This window comes from Protopterus annectens, chromosome 3.part0, assembly GCF_019279795.1.
Source record: "Protopterus annectens isolate FY-2018-M chromosome 3.part0, PAN1.0, whole genome shotgun sequence".
Taxonomy (NCBI): Eukaryota; Metazoa; Chordata; order Ceratodontiformes; family Protopteridae; genus Protopterus; species Protopterus annectens.
Window position 1 is genome coordinate 536,720,505 of NC_056731.1, and position 24,789 is coordinate 536,745,293.

Genomic DNA, 24,789 nt, shown 5'->3' on the forward strand with positions numbered 1-24,789 from the left:
TTCACTGTTGCAGTATTCATTCCCTCCCTCCTTGCGTCACTTTTCTAACTCTTGCCCCTGTGTTTTGTTGTTTTCCTGTCTGAGGGGATTTCTTAGGTTCATAGGTTGGTACTAGGCTTTCGACCCTAGGGCCTATGGCCTAAACAAGCCTAGCCATAACAATTCCCTGGCTATTTCTTCCCACACTATTTACTTCCCTGGACCCCTGTCTAGCAGGGCGACTGACGTGACCCCCGGGGTGAATTTCCTTTCTCCCATCCAATCATCAAGGTTCCTTTTGAAGAGGACATTTCACTGCTTTTTTCTTTCTGAACTTTTTTGTTCTGTATGTGTATGTTCTCATTTGGCCTTGGGGGTGTTCTTTTCCTACTGGGGCAATTCAGTGCAGTGTAATTGCATCCGTACATCACCTTTATGCCCTCCACCCAATGCGGGGAGCATACGTGTGATATACGACGCCTATCAGAGTTAAAAGTTTTGGTATTCTGGAAGGGCATTGGGCTATCCTTGGCAAGCAATCCCTTCCATAAAGAATACTGCAGCAGTGAAGAGAAGGACATCTACTGTTATGGTAAGATCTTATACAACCATACTTTCTTTCTGCCCTGAGGTCTAATAATAAAACAAGGTGCACAAATGTCAACATGTTTTTTTGGGAGTGCCCTTTCATTGATGGTAATTTCTCCATGTGCCTTTTCAGTGAAAATATTTCACAGAAAGCATTTTTGCTGATAGTGGACACCTTCCTTTTCTCCACTATTGTGCAGCCTTGTAGTTGGTATTTTTGAGTTTTGGGGTGTGGATGTCCCCCCACAGTGGGGGTGCAGGGAGGCTTGCCACTGCACAAAGAGTTTTACTCCAAGTTTTGCTAAATGTGCTTTCAGCGAAACCTTTTTGAGTTTTTGAAATTGCGTAATTAATTATCAAGCTATCAATGTGATTTTTTTTAAGGTTTGGATATTTCCATGGCTCTGAGCTATACAGTAATGGATTTTTTCTCATGTTTTTGATAGTGGGCTGTCATTCCTTCAAGGGTACAGCTCATCATTAACATTTTAAAAAATGTGTAAAGGTAAATTTCTAGTCAAAACTCTTTTCAAGGATCCTGTTCCTCCATGATATTTATGCTTTTTGTTGGAGAACAGTAGCTCTCCCCCTTTTGAACTAGCTGCATCTGCAGAGTTCATATTTCTCTTTTGGGGAATACTCTTTCAAGTATGCATTATTTCAGCTAGAAGAGTTTGAGAATTACAAGCCCTCTGTGGAGGTGCTTGCTTGTTTTGGACAATAAAAGCTTTTTGGATTCTGAGTGTGAATCATTTGTACAATCCGCGGTGGTGCAGCGATAGCGTTGTTGCCTCACAGCAAGAGGTTCTCCCGTTCAATTCTCGGCTGGAGTGCCTTCTGTGTGGAGTCTGCGTGTCCTCCCCACGGTTGGGTGGGCATTCGAAAGACATGCGTAAATGGGCGTGCCTTCATTGAAGGTTGAACATCGAGCTGGCACCTCTGCGCTCGTCAAAATTTACTGCCAATCATTAGCGGACCGGAGTTCCGCTGTGGCGACCCCTAACCGGGAAAAGCCGAAAGACAACAACAACATGATAATTCCCATATGTCATTGTTCACAGGGACAGAGTTTCTACAAACAAACCCATCTTTTATTCTTAAAATGGGCACTGAGACAAACCTTGACCAGTCTATCAAGCTACTTGTACTCTTTCCTGTTTTAATAGCAAGGAATATTTGTTACATTCTACAGATGATTATAGGCTTTGGTAATAGTTTATTTGGACAGAACCAGCAAGATTCACAACTATATCCTTCTCTAACAACAAATGGGGTACTTAAGTTTCTAAAGTCACATTATCGATATGGTTGACTATATTAAATTTTGCCTTTGCAGCTTATAATTCACTCAACAATGATTGTGGCTATTTTTCAGAAATGCACCCTGAGATGGTGTGTTTGCTGAATAATTTCACTTGAAACAGTAAGCTCGGTATGATCTGTAGACACATTAAGCTAGGTTTGATCTGCAGTTCTTGGTCATCCTTCAGGGCCAGAGTAATGAATGCATGTTACCATGAAGGTAACGAGCTGGAAGGATAAGCTTGGAATTTCCACTCCACTAACTACCTTGATTATAGCAGGCTCAGATGCTCATAAGCCTAGTACTTATTATACAGCAGGAACTTATTGTAACATTTGTTAATGTCTGTTATGTACTTCACAGATAAAGATTCTAGTTGTCTACTGATGTACTATGGTCTTCATCTGTAAATATGTTGTAAGTAATTGCTATGTTAAATTGTTAATCGCTATGTAATCCAATGTAACTACTGTCTGTTTATTTTTACTGTGGAGCTTTTCTTCCCGGGCCTCTGCTGAAAATGGTCCTACGTCCAGTCAGACACTCCCGGTAAACAAATGTAAATAAATAAATAATAAAATTCAGTCCTTCTTTTGAAGAAGATGAACCTAATTTTACTAGATGCAAAAGATTATTTAGTTAACGTAATCAGAGATCTGGATGTGCAAGTCCATTTTCATCAGTTTTCCTCATCCTCACCCACCTGCTATGCCCCATCCCTCTTGCTGACATGTTCTAGAGGACATTATTGTAGTTATGGGTTTCTCTTCTTCTTCTGCGCAACATGAATGAGATTTGGAGAGGAAGGTCTCCCAAAAGAGCATTATGGGGGGGGGGAGGAATGGAGTTAATAGACTGAGAAAGTTTCAGATACTGAGCTGCCTAACTCCAAATGGGATTTGTCCTGAAGTTGACAAGGACATATCTGCTCTTACATTACAGTAAGTTAAAACGTGTGTGTGTGTGTGTGTGTGTGTGTGTGTGTGTGTGTGTGTGTGTGTGTGTGTGTGTGCATCTATCATGACCTTAATGTTTCTGAGTGAAGTGATTAAGAACAGATTTCATTTGCATCTTTTTATGTATTGGCATGCACACGAGTATATTTGTGTGTGTATGCATGCATGCAGATATATATATATATATATATATATGTCTACTTTGTTTGATAGAAGACACATTTCCCTGAAACTCATTTTGTCGAAGCTTCATTTCACTGCAAATTAATTGGCTGAGCACAATTCACTGAAAACTCATTTGACTGAAACTTATTTAGTCTAAACAGGTATATGCCCTGTTCCCCACTGTAGTTCGATCCTGAGTTAGTATACATAGTAAAGGGGGGTGTGGGGGGTGCATGGGATGCCCCCCACCTATTTTAAATGTTGTAAACCACAGACATGGATTCTTATAAGTCAAATGAATAACTCTTTCCAGAAAATAATATATACCCAAACTATGTGGGGGGCTGTGCCCCACACACACCCCCAATGTGGGGGGCTGTGCCCCCCAACTATATATACTAACTCCAGGATCGCACTACAGTGGAGAACAGGGCTTATACCTGTTTAGACAAAATGAGTTTCAGTCAAATGTGTTTTCAGTGAAGTGAGCTTTCAGTGAATTGTGCTCAGGGAATTCATTTTCAGTGAAATGAGGCTTCGACAAAATGAGTGTCAGTGAAATGTGTTTTCTATCAAACAAAGTAGACCCATATATATATATATATATATATATATATATATATATATATATATATATATATATACATATACATATACATATATACACACACATATTTGTATGTCCAAACATATATGTATGTGTTTTCATTGCTTATTTTGCTTTTGATGTTATCTGTATAGGTGAGAGAAGCAGCAATATTAGCAATTGTGGAAATATATCGATATGCAGGAGAGAAAATAAGAGTTGATCTTAGTCAAAGAGGACTTAACTCAGCAAGGTAAGTTCCCTTACTTGTGTCCCATGGATGTATTTGGATTAAATAAAAGTATCAATCTGATGTTGTCAATTTTCATTAGTTCCTCAACTCTTGGGTTTGGATCTGATCCTCGGATCCAACTTGGCCAGTTCTACCACCTCATGGATTACTGAAAACTCTCAAGCTCCTCCCATTCCCATAATGCCCTAATCCCTAACATATCTCAGATATTGTTTACTGCCTTAGTGTACAGATGACATCACTATTTTGTTCTCAGGTTTCCAGTGATTTGGGTACTTTGAGTGTGCTTTTATTGGTATATTTCTGTAATTTCTCACTTCTGTTACCTTTATAGTTCTTATTGCACTTCCTTCTTTTTCCCACTCAACTTTCTAAAGCATTTGTGTACTCCTTTTTTATCACTGTTAGTATTTTTTTTTATTTATTTATTTAACATTTGTTGAACGGGAATGTCCGACTAGGTTCCACTGAGCCTGTTTTCAGCGGAGGCCCAGGGAGAAATGCTCCAGATGCATGTCTTTCGAATGTGGGAGGAAACCGGAGTACCTGGAGGAAACCCACGCGAACACAGGGAGAACATGCAAACTCCACACAGAAGGCACCCCAGCCGAGAATCAAACCGGAGAACCTCTTGCTGTGAGGCGACAACGTTAACCGCTGCACCACTGTGCCGCCCAATTGTCATATGTTTCGTACTTCTGCAGTACCATTGTTGGTATATCATTTCTATGTTATTTTCTATTTCCTGCTTCTTTAAAAAAAAATAATATGTATATAAATATAATTTTTCTCCTTCTTTTCCTTTCCCCTGGAATAATGCCTAAGAAGCAGTTGGGTTTCAAGAAATGTATGGCTTTGGGGCCACAAGATTCCCTTGTAATGTGAGCATTCCAAATGCTTTTGTATTGCCTAGGCCCATCACACCTTGCCTCTAGTTGTGATATATGTAAGGGTTTTAACCCTGTGACTCTTACAGGTAGAAAAAAAGTAATACTCTGAGGCTTGATACCCTCAAAATTTACATCTTCATCAGCATTGTCTGGGGCTCACACCCCTAAAAAAACAGAGAAGGAAGATTCTAGGACATGTTCTAAATAAAACCAACCACTTCATTGGCTCCGGGTTCGGAACCTTCCTCTAAACTTTCTAAGACTTTGGATCTGAGTTCATTGGATCCAAAAATCACAACAGAAAAATCTCCTCAGATCCAGTCACCACTCTTGGCCCCAGATCCAGTTATCTCCAGACTACCTTCCCCCCTTTTTGGAGTGTTCTCCGAAGCATCATCATTCAAGACTTCCTTTGGCAGCATCTTCGACATGTTCTACCAAAACATTGACCGAAGCTGATGTGGACAGGATGTTGAGGAAGTTCCTCTCAATGCAGATACAAATAGGGGTTCTCCTGGCTCCAACCCCATTGGGTCTGGAGACCCTTATTAGTACAGCACCCCCCACCAGTTTTCTCTCCTATCTGACCTCCATTATTGGAGTCATTGAATGCAAAGATTCTGGAGTAGTTCACATCAGATCCAAAGTGGCTGCTATCTTCAACTTCATTGGCATCTCTGAGTGGACCAGCTTTGAGTACCTCGAAGCTGGACTACTCTCAGAGCCATACCATTGGCTCTGGTTCTGTGGTGTTGGAATCATCTACAAAGCTGTCTGATCCATTTCTTCCCCTCAGAGCCTTGGTGTTAGACTGCTAAGTTTCGACTCCCTCTTTGAGTGCTCTGCCTTCAGGGAGGAGGGAGCTTATGGCCCATAAGCATGTTTTTTTGGAACCATCAGTTTCCTCCTTTCAGAGGCATTTTTGGCATTCAAGGTAGTGGAAAGAGCTTTCTCTGTCCATAGAGCTTGAACTTCTCCACCTTCTTTGGCGGCAAACACCCTATCTCATTCGTCTCTGCATCTTGAGACTTGGTTATCCTTACCACAGGCACAGCGGCCCAAGTTAGTCACCAGGATACCCAACAGCATATACTGATTTCTTCTGACACTTCTCCGGAACATCCCAACGAAGAAGTTGCCAGGAATAAAAAGTGCAAAATGAGGCACCTTGACTCTCATCAAGAGTCCATCACAGAAGGTACTTCATTGAGGGGGAATGGCCCCCAAGATCACCACCTGATGACATCTCATTTGGAGACATTCTAGAACTCCTAAAGCAAAAATGGTGGTTGGTCTCCCGACCACCGTTTCCAAGACGAGTCTTTTGGTGCTGTACCTTCTCCCTCCTGGGTGGCTCTTCCCATCAATGAGCATATTGACTTGGTCTATCAATGGGCATGGAATGAACCTGATACCATTGAGCCAATCCCCAAGAGACCAGACAGGATCCTGGTACCACCTAAGGACGGAACCTTGTGGAGCAAGGGAGTACCATTTGATGCCATGGTTGTAGCGGCAGCCATGAAGAAGTTTCTCTGTCCACTACCCTAACAGGGAATCTTGGGTGTTGGGAGAAATTTGCGAACCATGCATATGCTTCATCGACCTTGTCTGTCCAGTCACTGAACTATTTAGCACACTTCACAAGATTCCAAAGGGATTTGATTAAGGAACTTTCCAAATCCCTCTGTGGGACCATATCTACCGAGGCAGAGACTACTATTGCCTCACAGTTGGCAAATCCTTTAGTCCATTTCCAGTTCATCCATTAGGCTTATTTCCCACACAGCAGAAGATACCTCACTGATGGTGGGTTTAAGTATTTCCATCAGAAGCCATGCCTGGATACGCTTGTGTGACTTTACGGAACCCTTCAAAGCTTCCTTTGTCAATGCTTCCTTTGGTGGAAGTTCCTTATTTGGCCCCAGTTTGAAAAACATACTCTCTAAGTGTGAGCAGGAAGGTAAACCCTGTCTGCTTTAAGTGCATGTTTTTTGAGCCCTCAGTGAATCTTTTCTAGGAATCAACAAGGTGGTCGAAAAATGTGGTTCAAGAAATCCCAGGGTCCTTTCCAAGATCCACTTGGAGACAGCTCTGCCAAGGGCAGAGGGGGGATCTCCAATGGAAGATGCCACCCTCACGGTAGAGGAGGTCAGCAGAATCAAGGATCTAGAGATGCTTTCTATGACAGGTCCTACCAGCGCTCCTGAAAGGAGGCTGACTCTCTATTTCTGGGGGCAGTCAGGGGTCCATTTATCCATGCACCAGAGAGTCTGGTTTAGATTCACGGATGCCTTGGATAACATCCAGAGTGTATATTATACCATTTTCCCATCCACTCCCATTGGTTTGAAAGAAAATTCCCAATGTTCCACCCAGTCAGAGGGAGGCAGGAGCACTAGAAATAAACAAGCTGCTAAAAAAAAGAGTCATCCAAGAAGGCATCCCAGACTGGAACTTACTCAAGATTTTTTTTAGTGCCAAAGCAAACAGGGGACTGGAGACCAATTTTGGATCTCAGCAATCTAAATCATTCAGTTCACTACACAAAGTTCTGAATGGTCATGTCTTAGGCCGCTCTGCCTTTTCTGCACAAAGACTACTGGATGTGCTCATCAGATCTTCAGGATGTGTAATATGTTATCAAAATGAACAGATGATCCAGGAGATATCTACGCTTCTGGCTGGAAGCCAGTCATTACCAATTCAGAGCTCTGCCCTTTGGTCTCTCCACAGGGTGTTTACCAAGTGTATGGCAGTAGTGACAGCTCACTTGAGGCTGCATGGATTCTGGGTGTTTCCATATCTGTATGATTGGCTCATAACCACTCTAACCAGGCATTAACTGATTTTAGCTTGAGATTACGTACTCCAATTATGCTCCCATCTAGGCATTACAATCATTTACAGCATATCTCATCTGTAACCAACACAGACATCTCAGCTCAATTAATCCGTCAAGCTTTGGGATCCATGTCAAAGGCAATCATCCTAGTACTGTTGTCAAGGCACCATATGAGAATTCTTCAGTGGACACTTCCATTCTTTACCATCCCCTGTTCAGTCAGATAAAAATAACTTAGGCTTGCAAAAATGACCACCTGTGGTGGCTACACTCCAGTCAAGTACAAGAAGGTTGTCCCTTTGTTCTCCCCCAACTCAAGGCCATAGTGAACATGGACACATTCCAGATTCGGTGGGGGTGCACTTCCTGGGAAAGACAGTCCAAGGCACATGGTCCTCAGAAGAGGCCAACATGCATATCAGTGTCTTGGAAATGAGAGTATCCTCCTAGTGTTGCAGGCCTTCCAAGACACTCTCTCCACTGGACCTTTTGCGATTCGGACAGACAATATGTCAGTGGTGTGGTACATAAACAAACAAGGGGGAACCAAATTTTATCCGCTGTTTCGAGAAAGTTTAAGGGAATTGCAGTGGGTAATCTCATCCAGTCAGTTTCTGATAGCAATACACATTCTGGGGAAAACCAGTGTGATTGCAGACAAGTTGAGCAGGTCTATTCTGATGCCTCATGGTTGGTCTCTCAACAGAAAAGGTATTCCTTTGAAGGGGCCAACCATGCTGTAACCTCATCACATCCATTCTCAACAAGAAGTGCAGTAGATTCTTTGTTCTCATTCCCCTCAGCAGGGGAGTCACCAAGAGATGCTGTGCTTCACGAATGTCCCGCTGGTCTCCTTTATGCCTGTCTCCCATTACCTCTAACTCCAAACTTCTTCAGAAAGCATCTTGATCAAAGAGAACAATAATCCTCATTGCTCCTTATTGGCCTTGTCAAATTTGGTTTCCCTTTATTTGGCTTTATCTTCTTTGTCCTCTGTAGACTTTGGATCCATCTCCAGACCTTCTGTCTCAGCCAGAAGACTTGATTCACCCAGACATTCCAGGCCTAAAGTTGGCCACATGGTTTCTCCAGTTCCGTTGATTGCTAGACAGCCCAGGCTCTCATCCCTGTTTTTTCATATTCTTTTATCATCCTGCAAAGCTTCCACTAGGAAACTTTACAAAAGCAAATGGAAAATATATGTCATTTGGGTGCAACAAAAACAATTGGATCCCTTTTCTGCCCCTATTTCTAAAGTTCTGTAATTTTAGTCTCAGTTTTTCAGTGAAGGAGCTAACTCCTCTATGGTTAAAGTACAGTTAGCTGCTATTTCCAACTTTCATATAGGAGTAAATAATTCTTCTCTAGTGTCCTCCAAACTTTGCAGAGCCTTTCTAAGAGAAACTTTTCTTCGTAAACTGCAATTTAAAGATCCTACTCTTCCTTGGGATTTAAATGTAGTCTTGCAAGTTCTAATCCAATCTCCATTTGAACCTTCGGCTAAAACTGAATTGAAAGTTTTAACCTGGAAAATTATCTTTTAGTAGCTATTATGTCTGCCAAGAGTTTCAGAATTACAGGCCTCATCTTCTAACCCCCCTTATTTGATTTTTCATAAAGTCACAGTATCCTTGAGAACCAATACTTCTTTCCTAAGGTGATGTCAAAATCCAATATCAATCAAACTATCAATCTGCCAGTCTTCCTTCCAAATTTTTCAAATAAAGGAGAGTGTATGTTGCATGTATTAGAAGTTCATAAGCAATTAGTTTTACTTAGGTAGGACAAGAGATTTTAGAAAAACAGAACAACTATTTTCTGTCCTTTTTGGATTCTGAATTGGGCAAATCATTCTCTAAAGTAACATTAGCCAAATGGTTGACTGATTGTATTACCTTTGTTGGGAATGTCTCTACCCATACCACCAAGAGCACATTCCACTAGATCTATGCCTACTACTTCAGCTTTTTTTTGTCTAGATCTTCCCTGGATGATATTTGTGCAGCCACAACTTGGGCTAATACTCATACTTTAATTGCTAATTACAAATTATATCTGCTCTGTATGGGTAGAGCAGCATTTGGTTCACTGTTACTCAGAAATATCCTTCCTTGGAGTCCTCCTGGAGTTCAGATAAAGAAGTTATGTACTTATCGTAATGTTCCATCTGTGTTATCTATTTTCACTCTTCAGCAGCTGGCCTCCCAGCAGCCCCTCCTTGATGTCTTTTGGAAGAATCAAAAATGCTGAAGGAACCTTGTTCCTTTGTTTGAGTCCCAGATTTTTATTGTTATCCTACTGTTTTGTACTTTTACAGTGCTCTACAGATGTAAGGGGCAACAAGCAAGATCTGAGGTATGTTAGGGACTAGGGAATTATGGGAAAGGGAGGAGCTCAAGAGTTTTCAGTGATCCACAACCTAGTAGAAGAGCCTGAGTTGGACCCGAGCATCTGATCCGAGCCCAAGAGTTGAGACAATGAAAACGGACAACACAGATGGAACATTATGGTGAGTACATAACTTCTTTTTTTTTTTGTTACTGTCATATATTTTTCTGCGTGAATATGCTAACTTTCTAATGAACATTAAAAGCAGGTGTTAATATGGCAGTGTATATAACTCAACAAGCGGCCTACTTTTGGTGCTGGAAGATCAGAAGGCTGTGGGTTCTAATACTGACACTGAAGTGCAGCTTGAGTGCTTCATACCTGGAAGTGCCACTCTGCAAATGACAGTAAACCAAAGACTCAGCTGTCTTATTTGGTGGTAGTTCAGGTGGATGTAAAATATCTTATAACAGATAAAAAAAAGAGTAGGGGTCGCTTTACTGTTTTTATACTTTTCCAGTTTTTTTTTCATTATTTATACATTCATTTTATTTTCAGTTTGTATTATGCGTTTCATGAGACACTTAACATGTAGTCCATTTCCTGAATATATTCCACAACCTTTCCTCCCTCTATGCCTTCTACCATAACCATTTTAAATGTCATATTACTTGCTTATCTTTTCTTTTGTTATATAGCAGTTTAAAATTGTATGTTATTTTCCATAAATACCAAGTAGCAGTGAGTAATATTTTTATTTATTTATTGGCATTTCATTACTGGGAAAGTCTGACTGGACCAAGCATGCCCATTTTCAGAGGAGCTTCAACACATTTTAAACACACAATAGCAGTAACATAGTACATCACAGTATGTGCCAGTCGTAATAGTAATATAATGTTAAATGTAAAGTAATAACATTAAGATGCATAATTTTGAGTAGTAAAGTATATTAATACCCATAAGGTGAATTAAGGTCAATGACTACAGCTATGTACTAAAATATTAGAAGACTAGTAAATGAGTGTGGTGTATTAAGAGAACAGAGTCGAAGTAGAAAGGAAGTACAGGGCTGGGATGGGGAGAAATAGGTCAAGTATAATATAAATGTTAGTAAGACAAGGAACGGTCAAGAGGATTGAAGTGAAAAAGTTGTGGATTGAGATGAAAAGTAAAGAAGTAGAGAGAGTGTAAGAGCGAGGGGTAGAGGTGAATAAGAACTATTGGAGTTCAGCCTAGATTAGATCAGCAGAAGACCCAAGATTTGGATAAAAATTAATTTAAAAGAGTGTTTGAAGGTTGGAAGATTAGAGTTTATTCTAATAGTTAGTGGTAGAGCGTCCCAACTTTTTGCCTGCAGAGTAAGAGCAGAGACTTTGGCAAGATTATTTAGTAGACTTATGTAATGAGAGGAGTTGTTTGTCCTCTGAATGGAGAAGTCTTTTGGAGAAGTATTTGTTGAGTGTAGAGCTAAGGGCAGGGCAGACTACAGGTTTAATAATGATGATGTGGGCAGTTATAAGTTGCAGGTAGGAGAGTTGTTGAGGAAGTTCAAGCTACTTAAGTGACTTCAGAGCTGTGCAGTGATGGATGTATGTTGCACTAGTTGCGTACCTAGCAATTTTGTTATTGCAGGTTTCAAGTTTTGGTTTTAGAGAAGATTATACATTAGTAAGGATTGGAGCTCCGTATAGTGTTTTTTTGTAAACAAGAAACATCTTTATTAAATTATCACATATGACATAGACAATCATACAGTTATATAAATGAAAACAAGCCGTATTGACATAATTCTAGTTGCAAACATTATACATCACAAACCATATTGACATAATTTTAGTTGCAGACATTGGACATCACTTATAATTTGTCCATTGTCAGTCAAACATTACATAGCCCATTCAAATCCTGCCTTCTTTGAAACCTCATTCCTGCTCTGCATGGTATTGTTCCCACAATTCCCATTTTTTCTGTGTAATTTGCTTCTTCCCTTTTCCAAAGATCCCACTTCCTATTGTTTTATCTCTTTTACACTGGTACAGTTGATGTAGACTTTGCTTTCCATTTTCTAGTAATTGTGTTTTTGGCAGCTACCATAATTAGAGTGGAGTTCCATGTAGTTTTGAGAGTGAAAGGTTAAGACGTGGCAGGAATAGTTTTGGTGGATGTATTCAGGAAGTTTTTATTCCAATACGGCATTCCATGTTTGTGCTTTTTTATGTTACTTTGGCTATGTAGGTCAAATGTCAGATTTTTACCTGTAGTCTCTCCTAATACTTTGTTGTGGGGAACTACTACTGTTTCTGTGTTGTTTAGGGAGTGAATCTTGCACATGGATTTGTCTGGAAAATGCAGATTAGAAGTAAAGAGGAGAAGCTTGTTTTTCAATTTACAGTGTCCATAAAGGATAATAAGGCAGCTGTTGTACTGTAGACTGACTGAAAACCATGTTGCTTAATGGTTAATAGCTGATTTTGCAGGAGAAATTTTAGAAGTTGTGTATGCATTTTTCTAACAGTTTTGAGAGAGGGGACAAGATGACAGTAGGATGAAAGTTGGAAATTTCTTACGAAAGATCAGCACTGGTAGAGTTTTTAGTTGAATGTAGAACAGAAGCTGCCATTAAAAAAGGAATAATTAGTAGAGCATATAAAATATTGCATGATGAATATAAGAATCAATCAGAGGAGGTTAGAAAGGATTAGGAAGAGAGACTGGATAAGCAATTCACAAAGCAACAATGGGAGGATATATGTATGTCTCCCAAATACGCAGTAAAGCCTAAAAGATTTAGGGTCTTTGCTTGGAAGTGTTTACATAGGTATTTTATACTCCAAGTAGACTCCAAAGAATTTTTCCTCAGGTAGACAACAAATGGTGGTGGTGTGATGGGGAAGAAAGAAGTAACTGGGAGCATACTTTATTTTCTGGGAGTGTAATGAGTTGCCAGACTTCAAATACTCATTGCAGACTGCTCTTTTGGTGATGCTGGGAGAGCACATTGGTGTCGGAATTGCCAATACATAGTAAGGCTTTGTTGAGGGTAATTATGATGGCTGCCAAAAAAAGCAGTTACCAAAAAATGGAAATCAAAGTCTAACCCAATTTTACTAGAAATAGTAAAGATAGTAACAGAGATAAAACAATTAGAATTGGTATCTTTAGAAAAGGCTAGGAGCAAATTACACAGGAAAAATAGGAAGTGTGGAATCAATACATGCAGGAGAGGAATGAGGTTTAAAAGAAGGCAGTATATGAATGAGCTATTTAATGTCTGACTGAATTACTGAATACATTATAAATGATGCATGATGTTTGCAGCTACAGTTGTGTTGGCATGGTTTGTAATGTATAATGTTTGCAAGTGAGATTTTGTCTGTGTGGTTTATTTTCATTTATATAAATGTAAGAATGCCTATGTCTTACATGATAATTTAATAAAGATTGTTCTTGTTTAAAAAGAAATATTGGACATTTCTGTTGAGTTACCTTCTTTATGCAATAGAATAATAAAGGACTTTTTCCATAAGTTAGGGATATAGGACTGTAATATATCTGTTGATAAGGTTGCTAACTGGAAAAGTTATGGCCTCTGCAGCTAGTTTTAGGTATTCTAGTGGGATGTTATCTGTGGAGCTAGAGCAGGGTTTGACTTTATGTATAAGTTTTTTATAAGGCTAGTGTGAACAAATTGAAGGGTAAAGGGGAGGGAATTATTGAGATTAACATGAGAGGAGTGTGGTAGGAAAAAGGTAGGAAGAGAATAGTTATTTGATTTTTGAGAAGGGAGTGTGTTAGGAATAGAGTAGGAGGGGTTTTGGGAAAATGAGAGGATGTTTGTGAGGATCTTGTGGTTAAGTTGTCAATGCATTTGATAAAATAACATTTGAACTTGCTATCTGTATGAAGGTGGGGAATTTTCAGTTTGAGAACCGGGGTCTTTTATTAATCCTTAGTTAAGTAGAGCGGTTATAGAAGACCAGAAGTTTTGGCAGTTAAATTTGTAGTTGGTTAGTAAAGTAAAATGTTTTGGTTTAGAAATTGCCTGAAAACTTGTAAATGTTAGTTGGTTTTATTATTTTGCCATTTATTCCATGTTTTGTACCTATAATGCATAAGGTTTTTACTTGTCTTGGAGAGCCAAGGAGCATTTTTGGATTTAATTATTTTTGTACACAGATGGGCTAAGGTACTAAGGATGTCTAGAAATGTTGCATTAAAATAATTTAGTGCTTCATTTTAAGGTATAGATCTAATGTTGTCAATTTTCATTCATTCCTCAACATATGGGGCTTGGATCCAATCCTCGGATCCGACTCGGCCTCTGTTCTACAACTTGTGGAAACCATGAACTGTTGAGCTCCTCCCTTACCCATAATGTTGTTGTCTCCCTCCTTCCCCAGATCTCGTTTGCCACCATTGTGAACAGACATGGTTGCTACAGCTCTTGATTGAATTTTCTTCAGCAAACGATAGATGCTTCATTTTTTGCTATATAGCTTTGATTATATCTCTAATTTTTTCACTCCCTTTACCATTTAACTTTCTTTAACATTGGTAACCTTTGTTTACTATAGTTGGTAATTTTTTCTCTGTTGCTGTTTATCAGCTAACTTTGTCTCTCTCCCTTTCTTTACGTGAGTAATCTTCTTACCATTGTTGGTATACCTTCCATTACCACTTGTCGGTATTTTCTTTATATAATTTCTGGTGTTTGTCAATCTTTTCTTCTTCTCTGTTGGTAAAAAAAATAAATAAATCTAGTATGTTAAGTTGTCTATCTCGCCTTCATTCTTGCTGGATGGGTTCGGAGCCGACCTCGGCTCCGACTCGGCCACTCTAAAGCTCGAGAGTTGGTTCCACCGGCTCGAGGCTCCCCTTATATCCCACAATGCTAGGCGAGAGTTACCTCAGATCTCGTTTGCCGCTACAGCTTCGAGGTTGGTTATTCTACCGGTTCCTGGTAAGTTTTAGCTTTTTCTATAAAAAGTTACTCTTTTTACCCCTTTTTTAGTTTAATTATTCTTAAATTAGTGTAGTTCATTGAACTTTATCCCCGAACCTAATTTTTTCCCGTTTCTTGTTAAAAGAACTGTTAGTTCTTCCCTTGGGCCTTAGGCCTTCCCTTCCCTAGGGAGTGTTTGTGTAGTGTACTACTGTTTATTGTACTTTATTTTTTAGTATTTTTTTACTAAAGTTTGTTATTCTGACAGAGTATAACTGGTGTGTTTGAGTGTGTGTTTGTGTTCACCAGTTAGGCTATGTCTAAAGAAGCAAAGGTCTCCGGATTCAAGAAGTGTGATGCGTGCTGTCAGAAAATGTCTCTGACAGACGCTCACACTTCTTGTGTCTATTGTCTGGGGCCTTTGCACCTGCAGGACTCCTGTGCTGTCTGCCATGGCTTCAGCCCCAGGGTCCTGCAGGAAAGAAAAAAACAAGCTCATATTGAGAGGCTTGTTGAAGCCTGAGGATTCCCTGTCTGTCTCAACAGGGAAGCCCTCCAAGGCATCGAGGTCTTCGGCTCCGGCTTCTGAGCCGAGACCTCAGGTTGTTCAACCTTTGCCTTTATCGGCTCCGGCTGGAGCCGATAAGACTCAGTCCACAGTTTCTGTGGCTTCCTCGGCTCCGGCCGGAGCTGAGGTTATCGAGGTACCCGTGTCGGCTCCGACAAGATCTTCGGAGCCGACAACCAGAAAGAGGTCTAGGTCACCTTCTCTTGGCTCCGTTCATTCGGCTCCAGGATCTCCCCTGCTGTCTGAACGGAGCCAAAGGTCTCATTCCTCTAGGTCATCGAGGTTGTCCGATCATGACCTTCAGAGGGTGGTGAGTCGACTACTCAAGTCTGAGGCACTAGCCCAGATGCTTCAGAGCCCGACTCATCAGTCGGTGCCTGTCCCGTCCATCAACTCCTTCCTCCTTCGACTCTCTTGAGCTCGGAGCCGGGTCGTGTCGGAACCGAGACTGTGGTCACCTCGGAGCCGAGACAATTGTCTTCGGCTCTGTCGTCGGCTCCGTTTTCTTCCATGGAGGAATCTCGGCGCCGGACTTCCCTCGTCGGCTCGAGGGGTGAGTGGCATCGGACCCTTGTCCGACCCCCTCTCCTCTCGGTGCTTGGCGCTGGTGAGTTCGGCTCCGACATCGGCCTCGAGCCATCACTGTCGGTGCCGAGGGGGTCCTTAGCTCCTCGGAGCGGGACCTCTGGCTCTGCCTGACAGGGGTGCTTTCGAGGTCATGCGGAGTGTGTTAGAGCCTGGCTCTACTCCACAGTCGGCTCCGTCAGCCCCTCCCTCTATGCTGCCTCAGGGTAAGTCGACTCACTCCCTCATCCCGGACCGCAGAGAGCCAACTCCTCAGGGGCTCCCTTTGGGGATTTCATCCTCTTCCGAGGCCTCTCCTGATTTGGCAGAAGAGCCCCTCGGAAGAGGAAGTGCAAGAGGAAGCACATTGACTCACCTGAGTCTATTACGTCGGACACAGATCTGGATGATTCTGAGGGTTCCCCGTTCCCCTTCTGAAGATGTCTCATTTGCAGACATTCTGGAGATCCTTAAACAGAGGGGAAATTGGCCAGCCCTCAACCCTTCGGAGGACGAATCTGTGTATCTTGAGGCGTTTGGCTCTCGTCCTTCCACCTCCTGGGTGTCCCCCTTGACCCCCTCATGCAGGTGGTTGCTAAAAGGCATGGACGGCTCCTGATTCAGTGGACCCCACTCCCAGGAGACCCTCCAAATTCATCACAGCTCCATCAGACAAGGAATTTTTATCAAAAGGAGTCTCTGTGGATGCTATGGTGGTAGCTGCCGCCACAAAGAAGGAACTGGCTGATCCTTCAGTGCCTGTCCATCCACCTAACAAGGAATCTAGGTCCATGGATAGGTACGGGAAGCGGATGTTCTCCTCAGCAACATTTACTATGCGTTCGCTGAATTACCTGTGCCATTTCACTCGTCTTCAAAGGGACTTGATCAAAGAAGCGAGTGAAATGCTGAGGGACCCTACAGCTGCGGGTTTCCAAGAGAAAATGAACACGCAGCTGGCTATCCTTAATTCTATTTCCAACTCCTCCATGCGCCTCCTCTCTTATGCGGCCGATGGAGCGAGCAGAGCCGCAGGAACAGGGGTAGCCTTACGTAGGCACGCCTGGATGCGGCTATGCAATTTTGCGGAACCTTTCAAGACGTCTTTCACGAACTCCCCTTTTGATGGATCATCTCTTTTTGGTCCACAAGTGAAAGAAACCCTGACTAGGTGCGAGACGGATGGCAAGACCCTTTCTGCCGTCGGAGTCCGTTTTTCCACTCCTTCTAGGCCTTACCCTAAAGGCCAGAAGGGGGGAAAGATGTGGTTCCGTAAACAATCTCAAGGGACTTCGCCTGACGCACAGAGTCGGTTCCCCGCCAGAGGCAGAGGGGGGAACAACAATGGTAGACGTCGCCCTAGAGGCAGAGGGGATCCGCAGAACCAGGGCAATCGAGAAACGTCCTCCGATAAGCCCTTTCAGCATCCCTGAGGTGTTGCCCGACTGCCCATCTTCGGAGGCAGTCGGGGGAAGATTGTCACTGTACCCAGAAGCCTGGCTATCCTTGACACAAGACAAATGGGTACAGTCCATCATTTCCGAAGGTTATTCTATCCCCTTTCTTCGTTTTCCAAGTCAGTCAAAAAAATCCCTTCCAGATGTTCCACCCGCTCAAAGGGATATAGCAGCTTTGGAAATTTCAAAACTGCTTGCAAAAAGAGCTATTCAGCCAGTGCCAGCAGACCAACTAGGATCCGGAATCTACTCAAGGTTCTTTTTAGTTCCAAAGAAAACAGGGGACTGGAGACCAATTTTGGATCTCAGCATCTTGAACAGATCGGTCAAGAAAACAAGATTTCGGATGGTCACGCTGCAATCCATTCTTCCCCTATTGGGAAAAGGAAACTGGATGTGCTCTATAGACCTTCAGGACGCGTACTATCACATAAAATGAACAGGCGCTCCAGAAGATTCCTCCGCTTCAGGCTGGGAACCAGTCATTTTCAATTCAGGGCCCTGCCCTTTGGTTTCACCACTGCCCCCCGGGTGTTTACCAAATGCATGGCAGTGGTAGCTTCTCACCTGAGACGACAAGGATTCCAGGTGTTTCCATATTTGGACGACTGGCTCCTCACAGCTCCCACCAAGCATCTCCTTCTGATGGCCAGAGATTACACTTTTCGCGTCTGTCAAAAACTGGGTATCTCAATAAATTGCGAAAAGTCTGTTTTGCCGCCTTGTCGCACTATTACCTACATAGGCAAATTTAGATACTGTAAACATGTCTGCAACACTAACGAACCAAAGGATATCAGACATTCAAAAATTGGTGTCACTTCTTCTCAACAACAACAGAGCCAAAGCCAGGTTAGTTCTAAAGGTGTTGGGAATTATGGCAGCGGCCATACCTCTCCTCCCATTGGCCAGATACCACATGCGGATCCTTCAGTGGATGCTCTTTTCTCAATGGTCATACCAGGAACTTCCAATGTCTCACACCATTATGATCACGCAAGCGTGCAAAAGCATCTCATGTGGTGGATGTCTTCCCCCCAGCTCCTGTTGGGGAGACCATTTGTTCCACCTCCTCCGGTTGCTACTCTGACAACGGATGCCTCCCTGATCGGGTGGGGGGGGCATTATCAGGGCAGGACAGTCCAGGGCACATGGCAACCAAACGAATGCCACTTGCACATAAATGTTCTGGAGATGAGAGCAGTGCTTTTAGCGTTGCAAGCCCTTCAAGACTCTCTTCCCTTGGGAACGATTGCAATCCAGACAGACAATATGTCTGTAGTGTGGTACATCAACAAACAAGGCGGAACCAGATCATACCCCCTGTGTCGAGAAGCACTCAGACTGTGGCAATGGGCGATTTCTTCTCAGCGTTTTCTGATAGCAACGCACATCCCCGGGAAGTCCAATCACATTGCGGACAAGTTGAGCAGAGCTATTCTCATGCCTCACGAGTGGTCTCTGAAAGACTCTGTAGTGAGAGAGATTTTTCTCAAGTGGGGTCAGCCTTGCTGCGATCTTTTTGCTACTCCCCAAAACAGCAAGTGCAGAGAATACTTCACTCTATTCCCTTTACCAGGCCAACTCAGCAGGGACGCGCTAGTCCAAGTTTGGCCCCGGGGACTTCTGTATGCATTTCCTCCTTTCCCACTGATCTCTCAAGTAATACAGAAAGCTATCGCTCAGAAGGCCTCATTGATCCTCATTGCTCCTTACTGGCCTCGACAAGTGTGGTTCCCCTTTCTACATCGATTTCTTTTGGAGCGACCGTGGAATCTGGACCTAGTTCCAGATCTTTTGATCCATCAGTCGGGTCAGTTTCATCGCTCCCTCCCCTCTCTGAACCTCACTGCTTGGTTCCTCCACTTCCAACCGTAGCCAGGCTTCCTCAATTATCTCACTCTGTTAGAGATATTTTGATAGCTTCCCATAAATCTTCCACTCGAAAGATTTATTTGAGTAAGTGGAAACGCTTTTCATATTGGGCACAAGGAAAGGACATAGATCCTTTCACCGCTTCCATCCAACTAGTCCTTGATTTTCTTGCTGAACTCTTCCATGCAGGTTCATCTCCATCTACTCTTAAGGTTCAATTGGCAGCTATTTCTAATTTCCATGTGGGTATTTCTGAATCCGCCCTAATGTCCCACAAACTCTGCAAAGCCTTTTTGAAAGGAGTTTTTCTTCTCAGACCTCCTGTAAGAAATCCTCCTTCTCCTTGGGACCTAAATTTAGTTCTTGCTTCTTTGATTCTTTCCCCTTTCGAACCTGCAGCTTCATGTTCCTTAAAGTTATTATCCTGGAAAACTCTCTTTCTGGTGGCTATCACATCAGCTAGAAGAATTTCAGAACTTCAAGCACTCAGTTGTCGTTCTCCTTACCTTGTGTTCCATAAGGACAGAGTTTCCTTACGAACTAACCCGTCCTGTTTGCCTAAGGTGGTTTCAACATCAAATCTAAACCAATGCATTGACCTCCCTGTCTTTTTCCCGGAGTATTCAAATAGGTCTGAACAAAAATTACACTGTCTGGATGTTCATCGTCAATTAAGGTACTACTTGGACAGGACGAAACAATTCAGAAAATCTGATCAACTGTTTGTCTCCTATGCGGAAAGCAGAAAGGGACTTCCAGTTTCAAAGGTATCTTTATCCAGATGGCTAACATCTCTGATTACCCTTGTTTATGAGATTAGACACCAAAAACTGCCTAATAAGCCTAAAGCCCATTCCACCAGAGCTTTGGCTACTTCTCTAGCCTTCCAAGACAGACTGCCTATTGACACCATTTGTGCAGCGGCTACTTGGGCTACTCCTCACACTTTTATTTCCCATTATAAGTTGGATTTAGCTTCTAGGCATAGAGCTAATTTTGGTTCCACTGTTCTCAGGAGTCTGTTCCGTTAGGCCACCCGGGACAAGGTGCTAGGGACGCGGTCCCATCCAGCAAGAATGAAGGCGAGATAGACAACTTAACATATAGAAGTTATGTTCTTACCATAACGTTCCATGTTAGTTGTCTTCTTCGCCTTCTTCTTGGCCCCACCCTCCTTCCCCTGGCCTGGACAGACCTAGAGGAGTTGTGATCGTGACCTCTCTTTCTACCACCTCTTTCTTAGCTATATGCTATTATGCATATTTCTTGTTTCAGGATGTAGGTCACCCTTCTTCTCCCTGTTGTTAGAGGTGGACTCTGTTATAGTTATTCTGTTATATACTGTTACTATCATAAGCTGGGGTTAGCTTACAAACGAGATCTGAGGTAACTCTCGCCTAGCATTGTGGGATATAAGGGGAGCCTCGAGCCGGTGGAACCAACTCTCGAGCTTTAGAGTGGCCGAGTCGGAGCCGAGGTCGGCTCCGAACCCATCCAGCAAGAAGAAGGCGAGAAGAAGACAACTAACATGGAACGTTATGGTAAGAACATAACTTCTATTTTTCTGTTATGATGTCCTATTTTTTGTTTCTTGTTGCTGTGATTGTTACATGAAGGTATTATGGCATATAGACCTTCGGGATTTAAAAAATATAATAAAAGTGGGTACAAGATTCCCCTATCTGACACCCATTCATTGTGTGTCTGTTGTTTAAGACCGGAACATTTACAGGCTTCCTACTCTATTTGTAGGTTGTTCAATCCAAGAGCTCTTATAGATCAAAAATTAATACTTAAAGGGCTTATTCCTTCGGCCTTTGGAGAATCACTATTAGGAGCTCAAACCTCCAAAACTGAGAAAAAGGAGGCAAAAGAGGCCTTCTGAACAAACTGGCCCATCTCATTCTTCTTCAGATCCAGACTTCGAACTCCGAAAAATAAAAAAACTTTGGATCTGACATACCACAAATCATTGAATCCTACCACTTCAGACACCAAGTCTGTCTCCATGGATCTTACTTCCTCATAGCTGTAACCACTACCTAGAACAGGTTATGCATCTTCCTTGGATCCAGTCCCATCTTGGCTCCCAACACCCTTCCTGGAAAGATGCCATTCTCCCTCCATCACCTGTTCCCATTCATCCAGAAGTCTAACAGATGCGGATGTGGACAGAATGATGAAGTTTCTTTCAACACAAATTCAGATGGGAATTCTCCCGGCCCCTACCTCAGTGGGTCCAGACGCTTTAGCTTGTACAACTTTGCCTGTTCTGTCTCCTTCTCTGCTCTTTCCTTCGGTTTCGGAGCCCTCTGATCCGAGTCTCCTGGTGCCACCTGTTTTGGATCCAAAGATACCTCTATCTTTGGATCCAGTTTCTTCTCTGAGCATACTGGCTGTGAGTGTGTCTGAGCTGGAGAGCTCTTGGACCCGAAGCTTCCTTGTCAGATCTGAGCAGTTGGGGTTGACTCTGAAGTTGTCTGAGCCATCTCTGCCTCTCAGAGCCTTGGCATTAAATAGCTGGGTTCCAACTCCTGCCTCAGGGGCAGAGTCTTCAAGTTGGAGGGAGCCATTGATCCAGAAGCATTTCTTCTCAGCTCCAACAGTTTCTTTCTACCTGGAGCATTTTGTCTTTGAAGTAGTAGAGAGAGTATTCACATCCAGAGATCAGATGTCTCCTCCCCCCTCGGATCTTCCTTCTGGTTCTCAGGTGTCTTTGTGTCATGAGCCTCAGCATTCTACTCCACAGGGACAGCCGGCCCAAAGTCTCCAGGCGACCCCAAAGAGCATTGTTATCTCTTCCGATACCACTCGGGAACATCCCACCAAAGAAGTCGCTAGGAAGTGAAAGTGCAAGAGGAGGCACTTGGACTCCTCTCAGGAGTTAGTCACTGAAAATACTGATTTTGATGAACGGGAGGAGGCCTCAAGATCATCACATGACAGCATCTCATTTGGAGACATTTTAGAGCTCCTGAAACAATGGGATGGTTGGTCTTCCAACAACCCTTCTCAAGAGGAATCTGTATTGCTAGAAGCATTTGGTGCTGGCCCATCTGCTTACTGGATGACTCCACCCACTGATGAGCTCATTGACATAATCTCTCAGCAGGCATGGAAGAAACCAGATTCTGTAGAGCCAATCTCCAAGAGACCATATAGGATCCTGGCACCACCGAAAAGAAGGGAATTTTGGAACAAAGCAGTATTGATAGCACCTGTGGTCATGGAGGCAGCCACCATTAAAAGAACTTGTGGAACAGAGTTCTTCTGTCCAGCCCCCTAACAAGGGATCTGGACAAATTTGGGAAGCAAGTGTATGCATCAGCATCCTTTACACTTAGGTCCCTGAATTACATGGCACACTTTACCAGATTACAGAGGTATTTGATCAAGGAACTCTCAAAAACCCTCTCAGAGACTAGTACTTCTGAGGTGGAGTCTCCTTTTGCTTCTCAGTTAGTGAACCTTCAGTCCATTTCAAATTAATTTATGAGGCTCATTTTATATGCAGCGTCAAGAGTGGGTGGGTTCGAGCATTTCCATCAGGAGACGTGCCAGAATGTGCTTATGTGAGTTTCCAGAGCCCTTCAAGTCATACTTTGACAATGCTCCTTTTGATGGAAGTTTGTTATTTGACCCCAAGGTGAAAGATGCAGTCTGCAAGTGTGAGAAAGATAGTAAGACCCTATCTGCTGTTGGCATACATTTTTCGACCCCTCAAAGGACCTTTTCCAGGCATCAGTGAGGTGGTCATGATCCACGTGGAGAAAGTTCCCCTGAAGGCAGAGGGAGAACTCGAATGGATGATGCTGCCCACATGGCAAAGGAGGCCTGCAGAACCAAGGGTTCAGAGATTCCTTCTCTGACAGATCCTATTAGTGGTTCTGAAAGGAGGCCTGATTGCCCACCTCTGGAGACAGTCATGGGTCAGTTATCCCTGCACCAGGGAGCCTGGCTAGACAAAACAAAAGATACTTAGTGCAGAGGATTGTTTCCAGAGGCTAATTCCCTTTTCCCTGCCACCACTGTTACAGACCAAAATTCCCGATGTTCCACCCAGTCACAGGAAGACAGCAGCTTTAGAAATACATAATCTGTTAGACAAAGAGTCATCCAAGAGGTCCCACAGACCAGAAGGAATCTGTAACTTACTCAAGATTCTTTTTAGTGCCAAAGAAAACAGGGGACTGGAGACCAGGACATCTCAACATTTTGAACAAGTCAGTTCAGCGCACCAAGTTCCAGATGGTTACTCTTCAGTCTATTTTGCCTTTCCTGCACAGGGACGACTGAATGTGCTCTATAGATCTCCAAGATGTGTACTATCGTATAAAAATGAACAGACAGTTCAATAGATACCTATGCTTCCAGCTGGGAGCCAGTCACTACCAGTTCAGACCAATGCCCTTTGGTCTCACCACAGCCCCCAGGGTGTTTACCAAATGCATGGTAGTGCTAGCAGTTCACTTCAGAATACAGAGATTTTGACTGTTTCCATATCTAGATGACTGGCTTATTACCGCTTCAACCAAGCATCTACTGATAACAGCTCGAAACTATGTACTCCAGACATGTTCCAATCTGAATCAACCACAACAAATATCAACTTCAACCTTCTCATATGGTAGAATTCATAGAAACCAGTTTTAACACACCATCAATGATGGCATCTCTGCCCTTGCTGAGGATTTATGCCATTCTTTTTCAAGTCAGCAGAATAATTCAGAGTTCATCTCTACCAGCCAGCAAGGTATTACAGACTATGGGGGGGTCGATGTCATCGGTAATAGTTCTGCTTCCATTAGCAAGTTACCATATGAGAATGCTTCACTGTACATTGGCAACCCAGTTGTTCATTCTACATCATCCTATGTCTACCAATATCAACATAATTCAGCTCTGCAAAAGATACCTTTGTTGGTGGATTCACTCAGATCAACTATTGCAAGGTCAGCCATTCATCGTCCCTCAACCCAAGGCCATAGTGACCACAGACGCTTCCCAGATTGGGTCTGGGGGGTGGCATTTCTTAGGGAAGATGGTTCAAGGCACATAGTATCCTGAAGAGGCCAACTTGCATATCAATATGCTGGAAAGGACAGCAGTACTCCTAGTGTTGCAGGTTTTCCAAAACTCTCTCCCTTCCAGGACTATTGCTTTTCAAACGGACAATATGTCTGTGTTATGATACATCAACAAACAAGGAGGAACCAGATCTTACCCCTTGTGTTGAGAAGCTATGAGAGTGTGGCATTGGCTTTGAGGTTGCTTTTCTTCAGCTGGAACTAGGGCTTTAGTCAAGGTGGAGGGGATTATGAACAGTTCCAAATACCAGTCACTTTTGGTCCAAAACCTTCAGGCGTCTGCTGGAAAGCTGAAGATGAAGAGGAATTTCACCTTTCAAAAAAACAATGACCCCAAGCATACATCCAAATCAACAAAAGAATGGCTTCACCTGAAGAAAATTAAAATTTTGGAATGGCC

The 24,789-nt window shown here is 42.8% G+C and overlaps 1 protein-coding gene across 14 annotated transcripts in view; it reads left to right on the plus strand.

Moving 5' to 3' along the window:
• Nucleotides 1-24,789, plus strand: part of CLASP2 (cytoplasmic linker associated protein 2) — a 7,203,062-nt gene that overhangs the window by 1,178,016 nt on the left and 6,000,257 nt on the right. For all 14 annotated transcript variants that reach the window (XM_044064956.1, XM_044064947.1, XM_044064955.1 and 11 more), the window contains exon 6: nucleotides 3,733-3,830. In XM_044064956.1, the coding sequence (XP_043920891.1) occupies nucleotides 3,733-3,830 (98 nt within the window). The remainder of the gene's footprint in view (nucleotides 1-3,732; nucleotides 3,831-24,789) is intronic.